Source organism: Myxocyprinus asiaticus, chromosome 10, assembly GCF_019703515.2.
Source record: "Myxocyprinus asiaticus isolate MX2 ecotype Aquarium Trade chromosome 10, UBuf_Myxa_2, whole genome shotgun sequence".
NCBI lineage: Eukaryota > Metazoa > Chordata > Actinopteri > Cypriniformes > Catostomidae > Myxocyprinus > Myxocyprinus asiaticus.
Window position 1 is genome coordinate 27,732,534 of NC_059353.1, and position 25,304 is coordinate 27,757,837.

Here is a 25,304-nt window from a genome sequence, read left to right on the forward strand (position 1 = left end):
CAAATGCATGTGACAAAATAAAATAAAATTAGATTGGAAGTAATCCAAAAGTAATCAGTTTAGATTACCCCAAAAATGTAAACTACAAGATTACTGGTTGCATTTTTTGTCATGTAGTTTGTAATCAGTACCTGATTACAATTAACAAGTAATCTGCCCAGCACTAACTATTTTTGCAGGGGAGAATGTTGTAAGGCAAAATTTGTAAATACAGCTGAATTTTTTTTTATTTTTTGTTTTAAATGTGTTTTGATTTCAGGCTGTAAAAAACATGTTTGACTATTCTTTGGAGTATTCCAAAGGGATATGATAATTTTCTAAGGGCACTGTATGTACAAAATAAGTATGCTGTCTTGTGTCGTCATTATAGTAATGCACATTTTGTTCTTTAATGTACCCTTGGCACTGTAGCTTTATTTCCTTCAAGTCCTCTTGTCCGATGTATCCGTTGTTGAAAATAATTGATCTTTATAAATTAATACATTTCTCTAAAAAATGAATCAAAATGTTTGACACTATTGTGACACAATTACTATAAATGAATTTAAAATTGTTCCAGCCCATCATGAGACAGAAACAAACCAGTCTTATAATGATGTGTACATCAATCAATGTTTATTTCAATTTGATTTGCATCAACATATTTTTCCATTGTATTTTTTATTAACCTCTATAACACTACTAGAATATCGATAAGAACGAAAGGTGGCATTATCCATTTAAACAAGACCGACATTGCTGCCTTCTCTGGAGGTATCAGAGGACCAGTGTTGGGGTGGAGGAAACTACAGTTAGACCTACAGAACTTCAGTCAGAATATCAGACACAGTACCATCTTTAAACAGGTATGACGTTCACAGAGGAATATCCAAATCACTTTTGTCAATAATTTAGCTCAATGACCACGTCACTCTCCCCCAGTTGAACTGTACATTTTCATATAAAAACTGAGAACATACAAACAAAATACCCTGTCTGTGAGAGTCAGTTTTTATTCTTTTTTGACACTTAATAGGAATTATTGGAGAATCTGTCAAAACGAATATAATGGTGAATATGAACTAAAACCAACAGGTTTCTTCAGAAGAACATTTCTACATGGCTTTGGCTTCGGACTAGCTGACCATTATGATGAGTCTTGTGTCCAAATACACACTCTCCACATGCGTAACATCTTCAAACTTGTAGAATTAGTCATCACCATGAGCATTATTTCAAATGTAAAAGCATGAGAAAAAAAAATATTGCGTAAGAGCCCAAGTTTGACTAATGTTTGACAATGTATATCTGCGTGAACCTTGAGTTTATGTATTTCAATGCACAACGTATATGTTACTGTGTAGCAGCTTGTATTTACAAAGCCAAATGGGCAGAGGCATGGACTACGGAAGAGATGCTGAGTTTGTTACAGTAAAGAAATAGAAGGTCCGAGGTCATCAGAGGACAAACCATAGAAACACAACATGAGTTTAAAATACGATTCTGGAAGATTTAGCTTACACGTAACACTAATCCACGCCTGCCATGAACTGCAGGCGACTCACTCTGTTTAATCTTACCAGACACATATTCAAAAAACATGAAAATTCATAAGTATCGCCCACTGGTCGGTCTAAAACACCATATCCACAGTCAATTGTCAACCAGTAGACACATGTGAACAATCGTCTGACATTACAGTAATAAGGTATAAAACATTGTTTGACATTATATTGAGAAAAAATAAAATAAAATTGTCCCTTGTACTGGAATGTGAAGGAAATCTCTCCACAAATGCATTCAAACTTTGGCAGAGAAAACAGAGGTCATTCACTCGTTGTTCTTAGTGAGGTACAACACACTATCGTTGTTACACGTGCCCGAAGGCAACCAAAGAGAGAATCAAATGAAATAACAGGCCAGCTGAAATTGATCCTTTTAAGAATAACAAACATCATGACAATCAAAAAAAAAAAAAAAAAAAAAAAAAAAAAAAAAATCAAAGAGTATTTGTTCTTTTACAGACACGCAAGAAGATCTAACGCTTCTTTCTGAGTTTGGCTGGCTTGTCGTATCTACAGGTAAGAGCCCAGAATATTAATCACAGACGAGAGTTAATTCATCGCTATTTAACAGTAAAGATACTTTACCCATCAAGAATATGGCACATTAAGTATTACATACGCTTTTGAAGAGAAACACTCTCGAAAAAGACCTCACATACATACTCGTCACGTGGCGCCAAATACATTTTACTACTCACACTTCTAAAACCATGTCACGACATACGTTTCTAGGCTAGGGTGAAGTTACTTTTTGAGACTGATTAAAAAGTTGGTTGTGGTGTTTTTTTGCGAGCTAGCAGCAAAGAGAACGGAAAAATGTTGTGTTGTAACGTTCGAGACAGAACGTCGGTGGGCTTGGCCTAGTAAGTTGCCGTTAGCCTGCGCTCTTTGTACGAATCATGGAAACTCGTTCCTCGGCCATCCTTTGGAATACAAGGGTGGATAAATTAGAGTCAAATATGACAAGACAAAGTGGTAAATATTCTGAAAATATGCATCGCTGAAAGAAATAGCGTAGAGTTATCAACAAAAAAATATTTTGGCCTTATAGCAATGCAGGCATAATTTTTTTTTTTTTATATATATATATATATTTGTTTGCTATTTCAAAAAATATAATTTTTTTGTTGTCATTAATTTATATTATTGGCTTAGGTTATTAAATAAAAGTTAATCTTTTAGTTCCCTTTTTAAAGTAACATGCTGCTTTTTAATATGGCAGTTTTACATTTTTATAGGTCATCCATTTTGTTTCATGCACTCTTGTTGATTTCGTAACTTTCAAAGTATCTACACAACGTGAGACATTTTGCTTCTTGTGAGGAGACCCCATTGAACCCCTGTACATAAATGAAGATGTTGTCTGATTCACAACACAGGAGTATGGAACCCCTCTTACTCTTAAACATTAATGGTACACATCCATCGTATCGTAATCTGACTTTGTCTTTTTAAACAATCAGAGTAAGCCAATCCTGTACACAGACAGAAGAGATGCTGATCGGCCCGTAAGTCCCTCTCTGTCCATCCGCCTTGCTTGCGCTCTCTCTCTCTCTCTTTAAGAGTGAAAGTCCAAGTGCCAGAATAGCACCCTTTTGTGGCATGAGAGCAAAATGTGCCCTCGTCCAGGACCCTCTAAAACTGATACCACTTCTTGTCTTTGCACTTCAGCATCAGCTGTAGAGGACAAAACAAAATCAAAACAAAGTTAGCAACATGAGTTTGAATTAGCACATTAAATGTTCTGTAAGCTTCATTTTTATTATTTAGGGCTGGGCAATATAACTATCTTAAAGGGATAGTTCACCCAAAAATAAAAATTCTCTGATAATTTACCATCTGAGATGTGTATGACTTTCTTTCTTCTGCAAAACACTTTTGAAGATTTGTAGAAAAAGATCCAGGCTCAGCAGGTCCTTAGAATAAGAGAGGATGGTGATTAGATATTTGTAGGTCCAAAAAGCACAGATAGTAAGCATAAGAATAATCCATCCTATCTCCAGTGGTGACATACATTTTTTCTAAAGCTAAACGATCACTTTGTGTGTGAAAAAAAACAAAATTTAAGCACTTTTTAACTATAAAAGATCGGTTTCAGTCAGGCATTGACGAATGGCCGAATTTACCCGAGTGCTCCTGTGATGCAAGCGCATTGGCACATTCCTTCAACTCATTGGTTGTGTGTCTGTCACGCATCAGTTCATGTGCCATCGCGCTTACATCATGGGAGCACTCAGTAAATTCGGCCATTCATCAACACCAAACTGGAAACGATCTTTTATAGTTAAAAAGTGCTTAAATATCGTTATTTTTTGCACAAAAAGTGATCGATTCACTTTAGAAGACATTAATGTCACTGCTGGAGACAGGATGGATTACTTTTATGCTGACTATCTGTGCTTTTTGGACCTACAAATATCTAATTACCATCCTCTCCCATTCTAAGGACCTGCTGAGCCTGGATCTTTTTCTAAAAATATTCAAAAGTATTTTGCAGAAGAAAGAAATTCATACACATCTCAGGTGGCATGAGGGTGAGTAAATTATCAGAGAATATTAATTTTTGGGTGAACTATCCCTTTAATATTTTTCATCCTTTTGACAATATTTGATAAATATCTTGATATATATCCTGACCAAACAAACAGCCATTCCAGCAAAGTAGATTCAACATCTAGTTAAAAATGATCAAGGCATGTTTTTCACACAGAACACAAGACTGATATTTAATTTAAAGGGGTCGTTGTTATATCCGCATCAATATGCAGTGAGTGGATTCACTTAGTGGTATGGACTAACTGTAACACTTTATAGTTTTAACTGTTCTTAGGTTGCAGGTATGGACAGGGGCGGGTTTTGATTTCTGAGGCCCCAAGCAACCGATTAACCCAGGGCCCCATTTTAAAAATTTTTGCTTAAAAAAATAACATAAAATTGATTTTAAATCATAATTTTAAATTCATACTATCAGCTGTTGTGGCCAAGTACATTCAAAATGTTTACTGAAACATAAAAATCTAGTTAAAGTTAATTAATTCATGTTTTCCAGTTTTCCACAATACAGTGATAAAAAAACACTCTTTTTTTATGAACAGGGTGTGTAAAACCTACTACATTCGCTAATATTTTGGAATTCAGTTTTTATTATTATTATAAGCCAACAATAATTTATCGTTGTCCAGTTTGTCATTATAATTTGATACAGTATTATTATTATTACTTTGAGGATTTGTTGTGTACAATATTAATATATTTCTGTCATATTTTTACTTTCACCAGGACCTTATATTCTGACGCTGCAGTGTATTGTTCATCATGTTGCAAAAGGCTGTATTTTATGTAAGCATCGTTGGCAACATTCGTTACAGTATTGTAACAGTAGACATACAAGGCACGGTGGCCCCTCAGCACACTAGAGCAGAAGGAAAAAAACATTGCTGAAAGCACTGAAACTTTGCTTGGTGCAGAACAATCTGGAATAATGTTAAACATTGTAACAGTCACAGCGGTACACATCCATCGTATCGTAATCTGACTTTGTCTTTTTAAACAATCAGAGTAAGCCAATCCTGTACACAGACAGAAGAGATGCTGATCGGCCCGTAAATCCCTCTCTGTCCATCCGCCTTGCATGCGCTCTCTTTCTCTCTTTTTAAGAGTGAAAGTCCAAGTGCCAGAATAGCACCCTTTTGTGGCATGAGAGCAGTACAGCGAGCATGGACATTCGTCCAGTATGTTTACATAGGAAAACAATGGAAAAACAGAGCAGACGCGGGCAAAAAACACGTTCGGTATGAACGGCCCCTAACTCATCCATTCGCACGTATCAGTGAGTGAGAACGCATGGACGAAACAAGTTCGGAAGGCCTGAATATTTTTTTCATAAATTACAAACCCGAACTAAAAGTCCTACTTGAAAAACTGACCCAATCCGGTGGAACGTGAACAGCTCTGAGAGCGCTGACAACAGAACAACATGTGACATGCCACCCCTCAAGCAGTTTTTGCAGCGCTTTCCTACTGGGAAATGTCTGGGGCCCCACGCAATTGCATGGTTTGCATGGTGGTTAAAACCGCTACTGGGTACGGAACACATCACACACAGGCTGTGTCTTGTTTGGAAGGCTGCATGCTAGGTAGGACGCGTCCTTTGAAGGCTGCAGTATACCGAGTGTCCTCCTTTAAACAAGCCTCGTTTAAACGAGACGGCCTTCGTAGGACAAATGGAAATGGAACGTAACATGGTTGCTATGACAGCACGCCACTCTTTAACAAGCGTGAGCGCTTTGAGTGAGAAGGGAACAAAGTCCCTTTAGAAGGGAATGCATGAGGTACATTTTAGGAGAGTTTTAATGATGTAAAGAGAAAAGAAAATAAATTTTACAGGTGTACTTTTAGTCTAATACTTTATTTTAATTATACATTAATACAATTATACATATTATATACTCTGCACCCATCTACTGAGGTACTTCAACTTGGGAATTAACATTCCATGCGTTTGAACATCATATTTATGGGAAAATTGGCATTATATTTTTAGACATTTCCAATGAAGCAAAGTATTGTGGGTTATGGGTGCCCACGAAGGATACACCTCATGCATCCTCCGAATTCCCGTGAAAGAAGGTAGCATTCGAAGGCTGCATTCTAAGTGTCCTACTCACTTTTCTGAAACGAGACAGCCTCGATAACGTATGCAGCCGACAAATGCGACCTCCGGAGGACGCAGCCTTCCAAACGAGACACAGCCACAGGCTGGGTACTACACTAATGGCTTCTTTTATTGAACAAGAAAACAAGGTACATCAACAAACCCTTATCCCACAGTGCCCTCTAATGGCATTCAGGTAGACTAACACAAAAACATCACAGTTGTGACATGCTTTTTTTCCTTGAGGTTCACTTATAAAATTAGTAAAGTTTTTTTTTTTTTTTTTTTTTTTTTTGACCAAAAAACAGTCATATATTTGTAAAACAAGATCGTTTTCCACCCTCATCTTGGCTCTATGCTCTTGACTAAGCTGCTCTCTTCTTGCCATCTCACTTCTCACCTCTACTGGGCAGGCTACGGAAGTTGACATCACAATGTGGAGGAAGAATGAGTCATTTTGGCTGCTTGGTTTCAACAAATGCTCTTTTTGCAGTGAGGAGGAAGTTTTGAGTTCTGAAACTTACAGTATGTTTTTATAGTACAAAAACCTCTTATATGTCCAAAGATCAAGGAAAACCAGATTCCTCATGTCAAAATCCCTTTAAATTTTCATTTATATGCATCAATATGACAAGACACACTAATAAACAGCAATATTTTCCTAAAAATATTTTTACTCAAACAAATATGAAATATATTAATATATGAAAACCGGCACACAGAGACTTGAGTGAACATTTCAGAGTGAACAAATCATTTTATTTTAATTTTTTATTGATTCACTGAAATTGATTCACTCTGTTTTAACACTCTATTACATGCAAGGGAGGATTGCAAAACTAGTTTTAAGTCTTTATTAAATGTAATGGCCAAATAAAAATTGCATTGAAATCATCATAATTTTACATTGCCAATAAAATGACTGTGAATATAATGAGGATATTCGCTATATCGCCAAGCCCCAGTATTCGTTTATTGTCTCATTCTCTCTGTCTCCTCTTCTCTCCCATTTCCATACCTCGTGAGCATGTTTAGAAAAGGTTTCGGCACTGGTCATCATGAGGGCCGTCCTCTCCTCCAGCTCCCCCAGCCTCTGCCCTCTCTCATCCAGGGCGATGCGAGCTCGAGCCAGTTCACCCACAACCCCACCTGCTGCAGCCTTCATGCCCTCCATACCACCCTGTCCCGGGATGTGCTGGGCCAGGCTGCGGGATGCCTTACCTGCTGCTGCCTCACCAACTACATAGAGTGAGAGAGAAGTAGGGAGAAAATGTAAATAAGGAAAGATGGAAGGAAAGACATAAGAGAAGAGGATTTTATTTCAAATTTACCCACCCCTGATCATCATGTAAAAAAAGTATGGTTGGTAGCTTTACATGAGTAGTTGACATAACAAGTCCATTGACATAACAAATCCATTGACTCTTTTTTAGCAACATACAAATAATTATAAAAATCAACATAGAAAATGCAATTTCAAATAGTTTTAGATGGAGTGCAGTATGTCATGCTGCAGGACATGCCAACTTCCCACATGTCAATCAGGCAGTTCTTCATGCCGATAGTCTAAGGTCTGGATCTGAGAAACAGTGATTGAGACCTTAGACTCACACATGTAAACACACTTACACAGCTCCTCTCGGTCGAAAGTTTGGGCATTGCCACCAAAAAAGCCCTTGAGAAAGCCACGGTTCTGAGCCTCAGGAGTCTCAATGGGTGTAAAGAGCTCCCCCAACATCTCCTGAATGTAGTGAAGAAAGGAGATCAAAACATTAAAGGGATAGTTCAACCCAAAATTTTAATTATCTCATAATTTACTCACCCTCATGCCATCCCAGATGTGCATGACTTTCTTTCTTCTGCTGAACTCAAAGATTTTTAGAAGAATATTTCAGCTCTGTAAGTCCATACAATGCAAGTCAATAGGGGCCAAAACTTTGAAGCTCCAAAAGCACATAAAAGCAGCATAGAAGTATTCTATATGACTCCAGTGGTTAAATCCATATCTTTGGAAGCAATATGATAATTGTGGGTGACAAACAGATCAATATTTAAGAATTAAGCATTTTTCGCGCATATCGCCACCTACTGGACAGGGAGGAGAATTGAAATTAAAAAAAGACAAATATTTATCTGGATATTACCCATAACCACTCAATTTTGATACCAATTCACTTGCATTGTGTAGACCTACAGAGCTGAAATATTCTTCAAACATTATTTGTTTGCATTTAGCAGAAGAAAGAAGGTCATACACATCTGGGATAGCATGAGGATGAGTAAATGATGAGAGAATTTTCATTTTTGGTTGAACTATGCCTTAATATAGAAAAAAAAATTATCACATCAAATATTGTGATGAAAGAGAAAAGCACTGTCAGGTAAAAATCCCACCAGCAGATGCCAGTGCAGTTACACATTTACAAATTCAAGTCTGTCTCTCTCTCTCTCTCTCTCTCTCTCTCTCTCTCTCTCTCTCTGTTCCGCTATATATATATATATATATATATATATATATATATATATATATATATATATATATATATATATGAAAAATGAAAAATATATAATTATTATTATTTATTTATTTATTAATTTTCAAAATAAAATATTCAAAATATTTTGAATAGTGACCAAAAATATTATTTATAATTATTATTTTTTTTTATATTTAAGGCTATGCGCAGTGCCCCAAAAACACATCTGATACAAAGCCACATGTCTGATGAAGGTCTGACACAATTTTGAAGTCCATATGACCAAAACTCTTCGTTTCATAATGATTTATGTAAGTGTACTTCCAAAAAAGGCCACTGGAGGTGCCAATAGACCACTTGTAGTAACTCCGTAAACCATTGATCAAATTAGTTCAAAACACACAATTTGTTTATATTTCAATGTAAAAAAATAAATAAAAATACCACACAAACCAAAATATACATGAAGATATAATTTTTTATTATTTGGGAATATATTATAATGCATTCCATATATTTATGCATTTTATAAACAATATGAAAAGAACATAATAATTTGAAATGTTGCAATGGAAATAAACTTTTACTTACAATAAAGAAGCTTCTGTTCATTTTTTCCCCATACAAATGTAAATTGACTTAGTCATTTTTTATAGCCTTTGCTCTGCTGTTCACCCAGGGTCTTTAGCCACTGCCTCAAGCCGGGGAGCCTCGCTCTCCTCGGCTTCAATCACCGTCAGTGAAGCCTGGAGCACACCTGCTCCCAATGCAAACTGAACGAAAAGCAGTAGAAAGTCAGTGCATTGTGCTCCGGGACTAACTCACGGTGAGCAAAGCCGGGGAGGGTGGCTCATCTTGGCTTGAATGACATGCAAGAGCCCCCTGGATGTGCAGTTGAACAGGGGGTTTGATGAAAAAAATGCAGTCGGGTGGAGCGGTTCCTCCAGGCCATCTGTGATGGTGAATGAAGCCAAGGAGGGTGGCTCCCTTTGGGTTGAATGGCATTCAAGAACCCCCTGGATGTGCAGTTGAACAGGAGGTTTGATGAAAAAATGCAGTCGGTAGGAGAGGTTTCTACAGGCCCTTGGTGATGGTGACTGAAGCCGAGGAGGGTGGATCAGATCATGGGTCCAAAAGCCAAGTTCTTTGTCGACAGTACGGCAGTAACACACTATAACTGCACACCGTGTGTAAAAGCGCAAACACAAACAAACACAGTACACGGTTTCCACTCCGAACCTTCGCGAATCGGCATCAGGGATATATATATAACCCTCACATCACTGTTTTCATCTTTTCATTAGCTACACGACCCATCAGTCAAAAATGATCTAGCTTTTCATTGGCTGGCTTTATCCAGAGACAAATATGGATGACGCAAATCTTTACATCACTCATGTCGACTGCCCTGTTTGGCTATTTTGAGTGACTACCCAATCACAACTGCACAGAAAATTTTGAGGGAGGGCTCATTTTGTTCGTAAGACCCTCCCAAATATCATGTTTGGGTGTTTTGCTACTGAAACACTACTCAGAGTGCAAGATTTCGCAGAGAATGGACATGAATGATAATGTGTTGAATATGTAAAACGTGAACAAAGACAGGTTGATCAATATTTCTTCATATTTGTAAAATGTTGGACTAAAATCTCTAATGGATTTTATTTATTGGACTTTTGCATTGAAAAGCATACCGAAGTTTGGAGGATTGTGCTCATCTGTGTTTGGCTGGAAAACAATAAATGTCAGAACTTCCGGCTTCATTTTCCGTGTTTTGATTATCACTCTTGACACGTTTAATAAAATCTTATTGTTGTAACTTTGTGATTGTCAAAATCTCTTTAAAATATCAAATCTTGAGACCCAGATCTTTCAAATGATATATTGGATGTCAATATTAGTTTACACAGTTTTTCACGGTTTAAACATGCATTAAACATAACTTAAATGTAAATAAATATGCAAGTGGGTCATTTTTGAACCACCCGTCATTAAGAGGTTAAAAAACATGGTTGATCACTCCCAGTTCATTTGTCACACTGGAAAAGAAAGGTTAAGTAAAGCATTGCTAAATACAGTATTCAATGCATGCAGTATGCTCTGGTTGTATACTTTTTGGCATATGTAACAACTCTATGAATAATTCATACATAGTATGTATATAGAAAATATACATAGTGTGTGTGCATACCTCTTAATGGAAAAAAGTTTGAGTATTATGGTAGTATGCCATTTTTAACATCACCAGAAAGATAGGCAACGACAGAGGGGGAGAGAGGACAGAATGACAACCTGTGTGGCACAAATTACAGTAGAGATGCAGCAGGGCTCAGCTCAGCAGAGCTCAAAGCATCCATGACAAGGATGACATTTCACTTCAAAAAACACCATCAGCATGCACTCACACACACACACACACGCAAGCACGCACGCACGCACACACACACACACAGCCAAACCCACCTGTAGGTTGTCACACATCTCCTGGCTGTAAGTGATTCTCTGTATCTCTGTGGGGGAGCACAGATACAGCGCCTGTCCTCCATTGGTGAAGCAGAATGTTCTGGCGATGCGCATGTCCGTTAGCGGCAGGTAGTTGACATCCAGCAGTGGCCGTAAACTTGGAAGGCTGTACAACACACATATAAAAAAGGGAAAGATGCCAGGTTTAGAAATTGCATCCCAAAATCCTTTGTACTCGAAAAATTAATCAGAAATGACAGTGAAAACTATTTTGTTTATACTGAAGAATGAAGAATTTTGGATTAAAATATTATACTGCAGTAAAAATGATGGCAGGATTTGATTGTATGGCAATAAAAGAACACTGTAGCTCTGCTGACTGGAGGTTTGGAGTTTATTGAGGGATTGGACAGTTTTCTCTAATCTGGATGAAGTTGAGGATCGATACTATTGATACTTGATCTGGTATTAAAGGAATGTTCACAGTTAAACACAAGTTAATCTCTACTGAAAGCAAATATTGCATTTATAGTATTATACTTACAATGGAAGTCTGTGGGGCAAGGTAAAGGGTTTGAAAGCAGAAATGTGAAGCTTTTTGTGAAGTTTTTTGTTGCACTTATATTATTTCTTCCTTTCAAAACTGTGTGTAAAGTTGTTTAAATCACACTATTAGTAGTGGGACTCCATTTCTACGCAGATAAACTTTTTCACGGATTATGCTTTACCAGTGTAATTCCTGTGGGTGGATTTCTCTCTATGTAAACAGTCCTGTTTGGGGATCCTTGCACATACTGTATCATATAAAAGTTACAGGTTTTTTTGGCTTTACATGGTCATGGTCATGACTAGGGTTGCCAAATTTCAACCAGCCAAATACGGGACATTCTAGCTTTAAATATGGGATTTTTGTTTCAGGGTGGCTCCGGCATGAGACGCTGCACAATGATTAAAGAGGTCCATCTAGAGCCTGTTTACATAGGAAAATAATTGAAAAACAGCGCTGAAGGACACAAAAACGTGTTCGGTGTGAACTGCCCCTAAAATGCTTAAAATGAAAAACCGCTTTAATACAATAACCAGGAAGAACCAAATATCTATCAAACTTCTCTTTTAAAAACACTACTTTTTGGCCAAAACAACGACGCTGCAATCAATGGAGAAAGACAATATTTTTGTCATGCTTTTTCTTTCCCATAATTAAGCTTGAGCCTTTTCTGTTTTTAAAGCTCAATGAACCTGTTTTCCATTTTAAATTTGTCTCATCAGTTTGTAGACAGTAGTATATATATATAGATAAAAAAAGTTATTTAACCTTCCAGGGCCACTGTCTTGTTTTAAGCAACCATGCATTATAATGTATATATTATTTATTTATTTTTTTGTAGAAAAAACGCTTTTATGAAATAGTGCATTTTTCCCTGCATGGGCGTGTCCAGATGGGGGGGGTGGGGATGGGGGGCATGGGGTAGCCTCCCCTAGAATTTGACTGGCCACCCCAGGTTCCACCCCAAATTCTAAACTTTGATTGGTCATTTCACAAGTGGGAGGGAGGCTTTCAATAAAACCAGGTAGAACTTGGTATAAATAACCCTCAGTTGTTTATAGCTTAGTTCTTAGTTGATTATATTAGTATAATATTAAAAGCCACATGATATATATTTTTTATATTTTTACTGTTATTATTTCCACTTTTTTTTTTTACTTATTCCACCTATCTGGACTTTTATTTTGAAGTGCCTCTGAAGAACGGGAGAGTGAATGGAAGAGAGAGCAATCAGCACACTATACATACCATTTATTGAGCCACAGTGTAGTTAAAGGAGTTTTAAAGTAGATATTTGCCCATTTAGTTTTTTAAATTTTTGATCTAGTACCTGGTTGATAAGGACACAAGGTCAGTAATGTTTATTTTCTATGTTTATATTTTGTATGTCTTTGTCTTCATGTCAGCTTCTTTAGTTTATGGTCAGTTTTATGTTGTTTATGCTTAGATACTGGGTTAAATGTGTGATTTTGATGTAAAATAGCTAATTGCGTTGTCTTATTGTTTTGTTTAAATCAATTCCCTCCTGCAAATTCCCATACTATTTTTTTTGCATGTTTTAGCTCTTATGGTGTGTTGTGGAGTCAAAATATGTAAAAGGAATAAAAGGAAGATAATCATATACATCAGTGAAAGAAAGCAAATTTGTTTTATACAACCGGGCTGCTACAGCTCGTTGGTTTAAATCAGAGTGGAAAGCAGTGTCAGGAAATGATAGTTATTCGAGTGGACTCAGGGGAAACACTGCATACAGTCATCCGAAAAGGCTTCATTGGCTTGAACATGATCCTCGAGACTGCAACACTGGAGTGCACCCGTGAAGAGGTCTTGAGGAAATCAGGTGAGGGACCATTTCACTATAAACAATGGTTACATTCACTGCAAACACTGTACAGCATGATAAAAAGCACTATGATCACCCATCTCGTTAGAGGTCTGCACGACAAAGTCCCGAGCTCTCCCGCTGAATTTTACTGCATGTTTACCCAATTTCTGCCCACAGTGATTTTCTTCCTGACCGCTCCTGTTCCCTTAACTCTGCATTTGTTTTCCACATACGGCGAAAGCCATACAAATAGACAACAAGTGTACACGTAAAAATGTTTTCTTTTTCTATTAATGCAATTATCAGTTGACGCGTGACATGATGGCCATCTGACTTGCCTGAGGTTGGTTTCTTAACACTAAATTGACCATTTTCTTGTCCGAGTTACGCTTGATGACACAGTGTGCCCACACTTTGCTCTGCCATTCTTCTAAAGCCCCATTGACTACCTGCCTGCTCTAAATATTGTGTAATTTGATGCACGTGCTGTGTGCACATTTATTTTACCATGTAAAAAAAACAATTATTTATTCAGCACTATATTTACTCAATTTCACTCTAAGCTTTAACTTTGTAAAAAAGAATCTAAAAAAAATAATATTGTATTTTAAATGGTAGACAGCAGTTTCTCCTGATTTCTGTTTAGTCATCAAATTTTTGTAATTTGCACATGAAGTAATTGTTAATATACACTATATTGCCAAAAGTATTCGCTCACCCATCCAAATAATTGAATTCAGGTGTTCCAATCACTTCCATGGCCACAGGTGTATAAAATGAAGCACCTAGGCATGCAGACTGCTTCTACAAACATTTGTGAAAGAATGGGCCGCTCTCAGGAGCTCAGTGAATTCCAGCGTGGTACTGTGATAGGATGCCACCTGTGCAACAAGTCCAGTCGTGAAATTTCCTCGCTACTAAATATTCCACAGTCAACTGTCAGTGGTATTATAACAAAGTGGAAGCGATTGGGAATGACAGCAACTCGTAACGTAAAATGACAGAGCGGGGTCATCGGATGCTGAGGCGCATAGTGCGCAGAGGTCGCCAACTTTCTGCAGAGTCAATCACTACAGACCTCCAAAGTTCATGTGGCCTTCAGATTAGCTCAAGAACAGTGCATAGAGAGCTTCATGGAATGGGTTTCCATGGCCGAGCAGCTGCATCCAAGCCATACATCACCAAGTGCAATGCAAAGCGTCAGATGTAGTGGTGTAAAGCACGCCACCACTGGACTCTAGAGCAGTGGAGACACGTTCTCTGGAGTGACGAATCACACTTCTCCATCTGGCAATCTGATGGACGAGTCTGGGTTTGGCAGTTGCCAGGAGAACGGTACTTGTCTGACTGCATTGTGCCAACTGTGAAGTTTGGTGGAGGGGGGATTATGGTGTGGGGTTGTTTTTCAGGAGCTGGGCTTGGCCCCTTAGTTCCAGTGAAAGGAACTCTGAATGCTTCAGCATACCAAGAGATTTTGGACAATTCCATGCTCCCAACTTTGTGGGAACAGTTTGGGGATGGCCCCTTCCTGTTCCAACATGACTGCGCACCAGTGCACAAAGCAATGTCCATAAAGACATGGATGAGCGAGTTTGGTGTGGAAGATCTTGACTGGCCTGCACAGAGTCCTGACCTCAACCCGATAGAGCACCTTTGGGATGAATTAGAGCGAAGACTGCGAGCCAGGCCTTCTCGTCCAACATCAGTGTCTGACCTCACAAATGCGCTTCTGGAAGAATGGTCAAAAATTCCCATAAACACACTCCTAAACCTTGTGGAAAGCCTTCCCAGAAGAGTTGAAGCTGTTATAGCTGCAAAGGGTGGGCCGACGTCATATTAAACCCTATGGATTAAGAATGGGATGTCACTTAAGTTCATATGCGTCTAAAGGCAGATGAGCGAATACTTTTGGCAATATAGTGTATTAGGAAGAAGGAAATAACAGAGCACACAGTAGTCCAGCACCATGGATGTCATGTCCATGCTAGCAATCGCATTTTTTCAAAAAGTACAGAATCAAACTAATTGTACATACAGTGCACAATGAATAAGATATTACTTATAGCACACGTGAAGCGCTTTTACTTTGAAGTTGCAATCTCCTGACAGTTTAAACGGCCTGGATCGCATGCTTGGATTGACACGGATTGACCGTCATGATTTGTGAATCAGAGGAACTTTTGATCCTGAAGTTTTTGATTCTGGCTGATAGAATACGTGCTTCAGAGGAAGACATTAGATGAGCGCTCGACGAGAAGAAAACACTGGATTTTCATGAGCTTTGTGAATTACATAATTTTAAATGAGATATCTGCATATTTGCAGATGGTTTATAATAGAAGTTTTATTGATGTTTGCCTTTTATCATTAGAAAAGTGAAAGGGAACTGTTGAGGAGAGACTGTTAGAATACATGCTTCAGAGGAAGATGCATGAGAGTTCCACTGGATGCTGGATCTGCTCAATTTGTGTGAGGTTGGGTTATTACATATGTTTAAACGAGATATGCACATATTTGTAGACGGTATATGATATTAGTTTTTTGTAGTTCTTTGTATCTGTCTCAAACAAAGTTTTTAAAAATCTTTAAAAGATACAAAGCCACATTGCCACAAACCTTGTAAACTTTTGCGGGTTCTTTATCATAATCATGTGTTGGAGTTACAATTAAATGAATACACCTATCATTTTTTCAATTTGCAGAGAGTCTTCATATAGCCTGTTTTTATTTCCTTTCATAATGTAATGCATTCATTCTTATTTCATAGTATGTCTCAAAATAAAAAAAAAAAAAAAAAAAATGTGGAGATCAGGAAAACAGTTTTAATATCAAATTAAGTTATTTTTAAAGCACTGTTTAATTAATCTAATTGCCTTTGGCAGTCCCAATATATGGCTAAATTGAGTAACCTACACAAAACTAAAATCCAAGCACATTCTCTGTATAGGCCTATGATAAGATTAAAAAATACCTTCAATATCTTTTTTATTGTCTCAAAATAAAACAATAGCCTACTTGATAGTATTACGTCATGCCATGAAAGCGTAATCTCTTCAACTCCAAGACTCCACAAAATTACACAGAACTACCATGTTCATATTAGCAGTGTCCATAACATTTATGCAGTTTCAAGAGACACTACATACATAAAAAAATTATACTGAAAAAATACAAAATGTAAAAAATAAATGCTATTTGGTGTCTTTTGTGTTTTGCAGTATTAACATTTAATAAAAGTAATCAATTATTTAGGTAAGTAACATTTGACTATTAAAAAATTCTGATAATGTACATATCTTATTATTATTATTATTAATATCATGGATGTTGAGTTACGCTTCATGCCACCCTTGAATGAGTCTGTGCCCCACATGGGCAACCCCAGTCAAAAAAGTCTGGACATGCCACTGTTTCCCTGGATTACAATGTCACTGTTTTGGCAGTAAATAGTGTTCATCACAATAATAATAAAAAATAAATAAAAAAATAAATAAAAAAATCACATTATTTGTTTTGTCTAAACCTGTACTGTATTGAATCTTGTTACTTAAAGTGCTGCTGTTTTCCTCACCGTCTCTCTTCCAGCACAAGCACTGACTTGTGCAATGTCATGTCATGAATTACTGGTGTTTTTGGAATCACAATTGTGAGAAAAAATGATCATGTACTCGAGACTTGATGTTTAACAAAATTCTCCTGCTTCAGACTGAAAACATGACAGAAAACGTGCACTGATTGTCATTGATCTTTCACCTGGTCGCTTCTGTCAAGTGTGGCATCCGTGTAACATTTAACAGGTACAACTCGCACAAAAGGTGTGTGGTTCAGGTCCATTTCTCACGGTTTGTGAAACATTCTCACTAGTTTGGGTGTGAGATGCTAAAATATGGGACAAATAGTGTCCCGTGTAGATTTCATACGGAGCACAATTTTGTTCCCTCAAATACGATTCCGTTTTATACGGGACGGTTGGCAACCCTAATCATGACAGAAAGGTTAGTAAGTCACTCATACTAATCGTATGTTATCACATATTGTATAAAGTTTAAATCTTGTGGCTAAACTTTCAAAACAATGTGTATTTTAACATTCCAGTGCTATGCCACGCCCTATAGACTTCCATTGCAAGTGCATTACTGTAAACATGGTGTTTGCTTTTTTTTTTAATCTATAGTATCCAAGCTTAACTTGTATTTAAAGGTGCATTTAGTAACTTTTTTTTGTGTGTGGATGCAGCATAATTTAAAATCATTTGTTTTCAGTTCTAGATGCCATTGTTGAAATTAATTCATGATTAATTTAATCTGTGAATGAAAGTGCCCAAAAACAGGGTGGTTACTGAGGTTAAACAAATATGCTGCCTTCGTGCTATTGGAATTATTTTAAATTCAAGATTCCTACTCGAACATTGCACATGAACACCCCCTCAAGTTGTAATTATGACTGGGAAACTCAAGTGAAAAAGTTAACATTCAATATGGAGGAGGAGAGTACAGTTTCAATAGTGAATGATGGTTATATATATATATATATATATATATATATATATATATATATATATATATATATATATATATATATATATATATTAAATGCAGCTACCATATTATCGCTATTATACCATATTATATTACTGTTTCAGTCATATACATTAACGTGTATCAGGAATGAATTGATGCTTATTGTACATTTTTACACAGAGAAAATGTCATGTATTTGACCAAAATTTCATCATCATCAACCACTTGGCTAGAATGTATTATGGTGTCAAAATAAGAGTTCCCCAAGAAATATGAATGAATGAACCAGGCATCCTCCATGTTTCTGGCAACAAAGCATATGACATGCTCGTAATAACGACTTCAGAAGTGGGAAGTAGGATAATTCCGATAGCACGTGAAGGCAGCATTAGTATTTGGCTGGTCATGTGATCCTAACGAGGCAGCCCCCATGAGGGGACCCTCTCTATGTAGAATAAAATGGCTTTTATAAAGTTACTGATATGACTGGAGTCTTCATCTCATGTGAGTGGTCATGATTTTATACATGTGTTTCAATTCATTTCTTTAGGAGTAAAACTTTTTTAATAAGGAAAAAATAACTGAGTGCACCTTTAACCTGGAACAATCGTTTAAAGACTATAAAAGAGACATTAGTACTGCAGGGGGAATATCAATATATTATCACTGCTGAATTTTATTGTACAATTTAAATAAGGGAAAGAACCAGCAACCTTATGGTTGCCAGTCATGAGTTTTAACCACTACACCACACCATCTCAAATGTAAAACAAAAAATGTTGATGTGAACCTCAGAGTCATGATGTGTCCGTTGGCGCAGAAAATGGCCAAACAAACGCTGTTACAAACCGACACCACATCTGCACGCAGCACGAAGGACGACTCTGTGATGTTGTGCACATACAGACAGGCTTGGGAGGGCATGAGGAAGACCTTGGCCTGCCTCTCTGAACACACCACAGCTAAGTGGCCATCTCCAATGGCCTCTTGAGAGGAGGAGGGTGAGAAGTTGAACAGCTTCCGTTTGCGGGGTCGATCTGGGTCTTCTGGAGCATGCTGGTCCCGCCACACCTCATAGGGATTTAGGATCAGAGCACCCCCACAGTCCAGAAAGCCAAACCGAAGAACAGAGCCCTTCAACATTAATACTGTGGCTGAGAGAGAAAACAGGAAGGAGTGAGTGAGAACAATGTCACAACACGCCCAATTAGCACATTGTGTCACACTTGTGCTGTAGGAAAGTGTGCACAGATAAACAAACAAACAAACAAAAACAAAAAAAAGTAAAGAAAAGAGTAGATGTCTGCACACTAATATTTGTCCATCCAAATATTTACTTGGGTTGCTTTACTCTTGATGAGCACCATCAGGTCAAAAGAGCTCACACGAATGGGCTGCAAATGTCATCACTTGCCATTTACATTTTTACATTTACATTTATGCATTTGGCAGACACTTTTATCCAAAGCAACTTACAGTGCATTTATTACAGGAACAATCTCCCAGGAGCTACCTGGAGTTAAGTGCCTTGCTCAAGGACACAATGGTGGTGGCTGTCTGGATTGAACTGTCAACCTTCTGCTTACCAGTTCTGTGCTTTAGCCCACTACGTCACCACCACGCCAATATCCAAGACCAAAGTAGGTGCGTTTTGTAAGCAAAAGCCCCTACGTAGTATTTTCTGCCAGAGGTAATCAATTAAATAAACGAAAAAAGAAATTAAGTTTAAAAGTGCATTTCCATGTGATTTTTTTTTTTTTTTTTTATCTATTTTGTTCAACTTGATTCACTCTGAATTCCTCTGAAATCACTATTTCTAGTAGATGATATTATAACAAATCTGTGGGCAAGGTTAAGGCATACCAAGATGGATGATGGAGCATGTTGCACATCATCTGTGACCTTTAGATTTCCATTTACCACCTTAGGTGGTTAAATAGAAATGCCATTTAGTTTTGAAAATCATGAGAATCTAAAGATAGTCTAAATTTGAGATCTTCTTTGAACTGGAGTCTGATTAATAACAGTGTTAGAATTTATTTAATAATTTATTTCCTAAAACAGCAAGAAAAAACATACAGAGAGGAAACTTTTACTTCTGTCGTTTTATCAGCAGGCAGTTTATTCATGGGTTTATTTTTCACAGAGGTGTTTGCTTGATAAAGACTGAAGAAGTCGAAATGTTGCAAGCAATAAACATTTGCAAGTACAAATATCAGTGTATGGGCATCTATAATTTAGTCTTTACCCAGCTTTGCATTTGACCAAAGTGAGCACAAACTCCTTGTAAAATAGATGAAAGCCTGTGGGGTCTCACCTGTGGGGGCCACAGTAATGGGGTCTTCCTGGCGTTCTTGCTCATCTGTAGGGATGGACATTGGGATAATGAGCACCAGGCCCAGGCTTGTTCCCACCCACAGGCAGGGCGTGGGCAAGGTGTCTGACTTACGCCCGTACGACTCCGCAAACTGTAGGGTGGTTACGGCCTCTTTTGTTTCCCTGTCTATGCTGGAAACGCTAGAGCTCCGAGAACGGCTGAATGAGTTTTCTCGACTCTCTGAGAAAGAATGCAGAAAGGGAGAGTGTGGAGAAGAAAATGTGAGGAAAGATGAGAGGAGGAGGACAGAGAGATGAAAGAGTAGTAAAAGAGAAAGAAGAATCATAGCGAGTGAAAAGATAATAGATATAGAAAAAGAGAAGGGGGGGGCAATCCATTTGCTGTTTAAAAGAAGAATGAGCTCTTGATTTTAGAAAGCATAGAAAAAAAGTAAAGTCAATTCATATGTGCAACCAGATTCTGAGTCATAAAGTGATACAGGTGTGCAGTTGCAAATACAGCAGTGTTGAGAAGACATATATGGATATGCATAACAGAACAAATAATGTACATGCAGGCTGACATACATACAAACACACATCTGAGTGCACACACAATTTTGAGAATACACTTCCCCCATTTGCATGTTCGCACATGTAGTTATTTTAATTGCACATACACACAAAGAGGACACACAACATACAATCTCACAATTCCAAATGCATTCATGCCTGCTTTGGCATCCTTAAAATTCAGTTGACCTTGAATAGCTTTCAGGTTCACATCTACTGCATATTCAAAAGGCCAAGCCCACAAAAAAAGAAAAAAAAAAAAAAAAAAAAAGGAAAGAAAAATGATCTATTCACTCATCTATTTAGACAAACCTCTCTTTCTCACTTAAACTGAAGAATGTCAAGGTTTTACTGTTATACTGTGCCATGGAATTCATGATAGATTGTAGAAAACAATCCAGGCAAAGATGTTTTTATTGCAGTATGTGATAAACTATACAATTTATATTTTGGCTATCTATGATTTGTTGGTGTCATTACATCATATCTTGTATGAAATCCAGTCTCTTGACTGATATGTTATATCATGTCTTTGCATTACAATAAAAGTTTTATAATTACATAGAAAATCCTGTACTACAGGTGCATCTCAATAAATTAGAATGTCGTGGAAAAGTTCATTTATTTCAGTAATTCAACTCAAATTGTGAAACTCGTGTATTAAATAAATTAAATGCGCACAGACTGAAGTAGTTTAAGTCTTTGGTTCTTTTAATTGTGATGATTTTGGCTCACATTTAACAAAAACCCACCAATTCACTATCTCAAAAAATTAGAATATGGTGACATGCCAATCAGCTAATCAACTCAAAACACCTGCAAAGGTTTCCTGAGCCTTCAAAATGGTCTCTCAGTTTGGTTCACTAGGCTACACAATCATGGGGAAGACTGCTGATCTGACAGTTGTCCAGAAGACAATCACTGACACCCTTCACAAGGAGGGTAAGCCACAAACATTCATTGCCAAAGAAGCTGGCTGTTCACAGAGTGCTGTATCCAAGCATGTTAACAGAAAGTTTAGTGGAAGGAAAAAGTGTGGAAGAAAAAGATGCACAACCAACCGAGAGAACCGCAGCCTTATGAGGATTGTCAAGCAAAATCGATTCAAGAATCTGGGTGAACTTCACAAGGAATGGACTGAGGCTGGGGTCAAGGCATCAAGAGCCACCACACACAGACGTGTCAAGGAATTTGGCTACAGTTGTCGTATTCCTCTTGTTAAGCCACTCCTGAACCACAGACAACGTCAGAGGCGTCTTACCTGGGCTAAGGAGAAGAAGAACTGGACTGTTGCCCAGTGGTCCAAAGTCCTCTTTTCAGATGAGAGCAAGTTTTGTATTTCATTTGGAAACCAAGGTCCTAGAGTCTGGAGGAAGGGTGGAGAAGCTCATAGCCCAAGTTGCTTGAAGTCCAGTGTTAAGTTTCCACAGTCTGTGATGATTTGGGGTGCAATGTCATCGCTGGTGTTGGTCCATTGTGTTTTTTGAAAACCAAAGTCACTGCACCCGTTTACCAAGACATTTTGGAGCACTTCATGCTTCCTTCTGCTGACCAGCTTTTTAAAGATGCTGATTTCATTTTCCAGCAGGATTTGGCACCTGCCCACACTGCCAAAAGCACCAAAAGTTGGTTAAATGACCATGGTGTTGGTGTGCTTGACTGGCCAGCAAACTCACCAGACCTGAACCCCATAGAGAATCTATGGGGTATTGTCAAGAGGAAAATGAGAAACAAGAGACCAAAAAATGCAGATGAGCTGAAGGCCACTGTCAAAGAAACCTGGGCTTCCATACCACCTCAGCAGTGCCACAAACTGATCACCTCCATGCCACGCCAAATTGAGGCAGTAATTAAAGCAAAAGGAGCCCCTACCAAGTATTGAGTACATATACAGTAAATGAACATACTTTCCAGAAGGCCAACAATTCACTAAAAATGTTTTTTTTATTGGTCTTATAATGTATTCTAATTTTTTGAGATGGTGAATTGGTGGGTTTTTGTTAAATGTGAGCCAAAATCATCACAATTAAAAGAACCAAAGACTTAAACTACTTCAGTCTGTGTGCATTGAATTTATTTAATATACGAGTTTCACAATTTGAGTTGAATTATTGAAATAAATGAACTTTTCCACGACATTCTAATTTATTGAGATGCACCTGTATATTATAACTTGACAAGGGTTTTCCATTGAGATTTCTGTATATCCCATTGTGCAAAACTGCACTATGATTTTATATTATAAACCCATCATAAGGAAATGTTGATGAATATGAAATATTCTTCATAATGTCAGAACATGGGTTTGTGTGGGCAGTGATGGAAGGTAAATAATTTGTAGAGAGAATCTTAACATGCCTTTGTTATTATACAACATAATTATTATTATTATGTCTTATATATGACATAAATGTGTGCTTAATGCTTCTAAAATATGGATTACATTTAATTTAATTATAACATTTTTCAGTTGTCATAGTGGCTTATATAAAACACCACCAAAACTGATTTAGGATAGCAATATTACTGCATCACCAAAATTCTGTTCCTGGGGAATTTATAATGTGTTGCTTGAGAGTTAGTAACAATAAATAACTACCAGTACTGTGCAAGGCTGTAACCACATATTTAGGATTAGGATATTTAAAAACAGCTTAAATGGATGAAAAATAAGCCATTTCTGTCATTTTACAGGCAGAAATGGCATCATTTCCTGAGAATGAACTATTTACACCTATGACCTCACAACATTCAATTCTACATTGATGACAAAATAAATTTTTAATGTTATGACATGTCTGCAGAATCTCCTTAGATGCTAACAAACAGAAACAGTTTCCCTGAAACAGGTTAAGCCTCGTCTTGGACTAAACTGCGCAGTTAACTGTTTATCACACATTGTCCAGGACTAGATTTAATCTGTGTCTTAGAGATGACAGTGCATGTGACGGACAGACAACTACAAGCCGACAACACTAGTGTTGTGAAACACAAAGCAGATATCTTTATAATGTTCAGCTGATAGCTGCTACTGTAAAGGGTAAATCCAAAATCTGAAGATAAAGAGAAAAGTGAAGACTCTAAACATCATTTAAAAAGGGGTCTTAACCAAGAGACTATGAGCCACAGAACGGGATGGAGCGAGACAGGACGCTACAGGGTGAGAGGTCGTGGGGCCACGACCGTGTGACCCTTGAATGCCTCTCCTTACCTCTCTCGCTCCAGGAGTAGTTGGTGGTGTGATGTTCATCGTGAGAGTACATACTGACTCCGTGTAACTGCTGCAGCATGGCTCGTCGGGATGAATAACCTATCCACCAAACGTACATAAACGTGCATAAATGCACGACATGGCAATAGTCACAATCACACACATAGATATGACAATACACGACCACATGACATATATAATGACATGTACATACACAAAAATATAGGACGCACCACGTACACGACCAAACCATCACAATGCACAGAGAGTGACAGAGACAGAGAGAAAGAGGAAGAGAAAACAGATAAACTTGTATGCAAGAGCAGAAAGAAAGAAAGAAAGACCTTGTCTCTTTTGTTGTTTTTGAAACTCTGACAGACCGGTCGTTTTTTTAAAACACCTGCCCACAGCACTTCAGTACATCTACAATACAACAGACAGCAATAAACTTCTGTATCCACAAAATGGAATCATTTCTCGGCTGTGACGGTTGCATCAATGTTATGATGCTTGTTGCTCTGTGTGTGTTTGTGTGTGTCACAAGAATGAAAGGAATAATTAACCCCAAAATGGAAATTGTATGGCTTTAGAAGACTTGGAACATAGCCCACAACTCGCTTAGACTAATTTATGGCAATTTTTTGCAGCTTTCTTTCTTTTCTTTCAGTCATTTAAAATAAATAAATAAATAAAAATCTCAGTGGCTTGTCTGGTTACTGTATGCTTTCATTGTATGAGAAAGAGCTTCATGAACATTCTTTAAAACTTCTCCTTTTGAATTCCACTGAAAAAAGAAAGTCATATGGGTATCGATAAACACAAGTAAACGAGGAAATGCACTTTTATTTTAGGGTGAACTATTCCTTTAACAAAGAGCAAACAATCCAATCACACATTCTCTCACACACAGTGTCAAATGGTCACACACAAAATCACATACAGGTTTGTGTGAAGACACACAAATTGACCTTTTCTATTACAGACAGCACCCGCATCTGCGGGGACAGTGAACATAATTAGTCATATCCATCCTGTTAGCCTGCTAGTGTGAATATTTCATGATGAAAAGACCTGCTTGCTCGCTCTCTCCCTCTCTCTCTCTGGGACTCTGTTGCTGAGGTCACGGAGTGTCAATCACTGCAGGAGAGCTAAATGACAAATCTTTTATTAGAAA

General features: G+C 37.6%; 1 protein-coding gene across 9 annotated transcripts in view; it reads right to left on the minus strand.

Annotated features, from left to right (window-relative positions):
- Positions 1 to 603: 603 nt before the first annotated feature.
- The window catches only part of LOC127447113 (syntaxin-binding protein 5-like), a 261,085-nt gene continuing 236,384 nt past the window's right edge, over positions 604 to 25,304 (minus strand). For 5 of the 9 annotated variants that reach the window (XM_051708702.1, XM_051708699.1, XM_051708701.1 and 2 more), the window contains 6 exons: positions 24,131 to 24,229; positions 20,348 to 20,587; positions 18,821 to 19,184; positions 11,139 to 11,304; positions 7,828 to 7,939; positions 5,943 to 7,437 (listed from right to left, as the gene is read on the minus strand). In XM_051708702.1, coding sequence (XP_051564662.1) covers positions 7,145 to 7,437; positions 7,828 to 7,939; positions 11,139 to 11,304; positions 18,821 to 19,184; positions 20,348 to 20,587; positions 24,131 to 24,229 — 1,274 coding nt within the window. In that variant the 3' untranslated portion in view covers positions 5,943 to 7,144. Of the gene's footprint in view, positions 3,222 to 5,942; positions 7,438 to 7,827; positions 7,940 to 11,138; positions 11,305 to 18,820; positions 19,185 to 20,347; positions 20,588 to 24,130; positions 24,230 to 25,304 lie in introns of those variants that run through there. The other 4 variants (XM_051708704.1, XM_051708703.1, XM_051708697.1 and 1 more) reach the window with 3 other exon arrangements.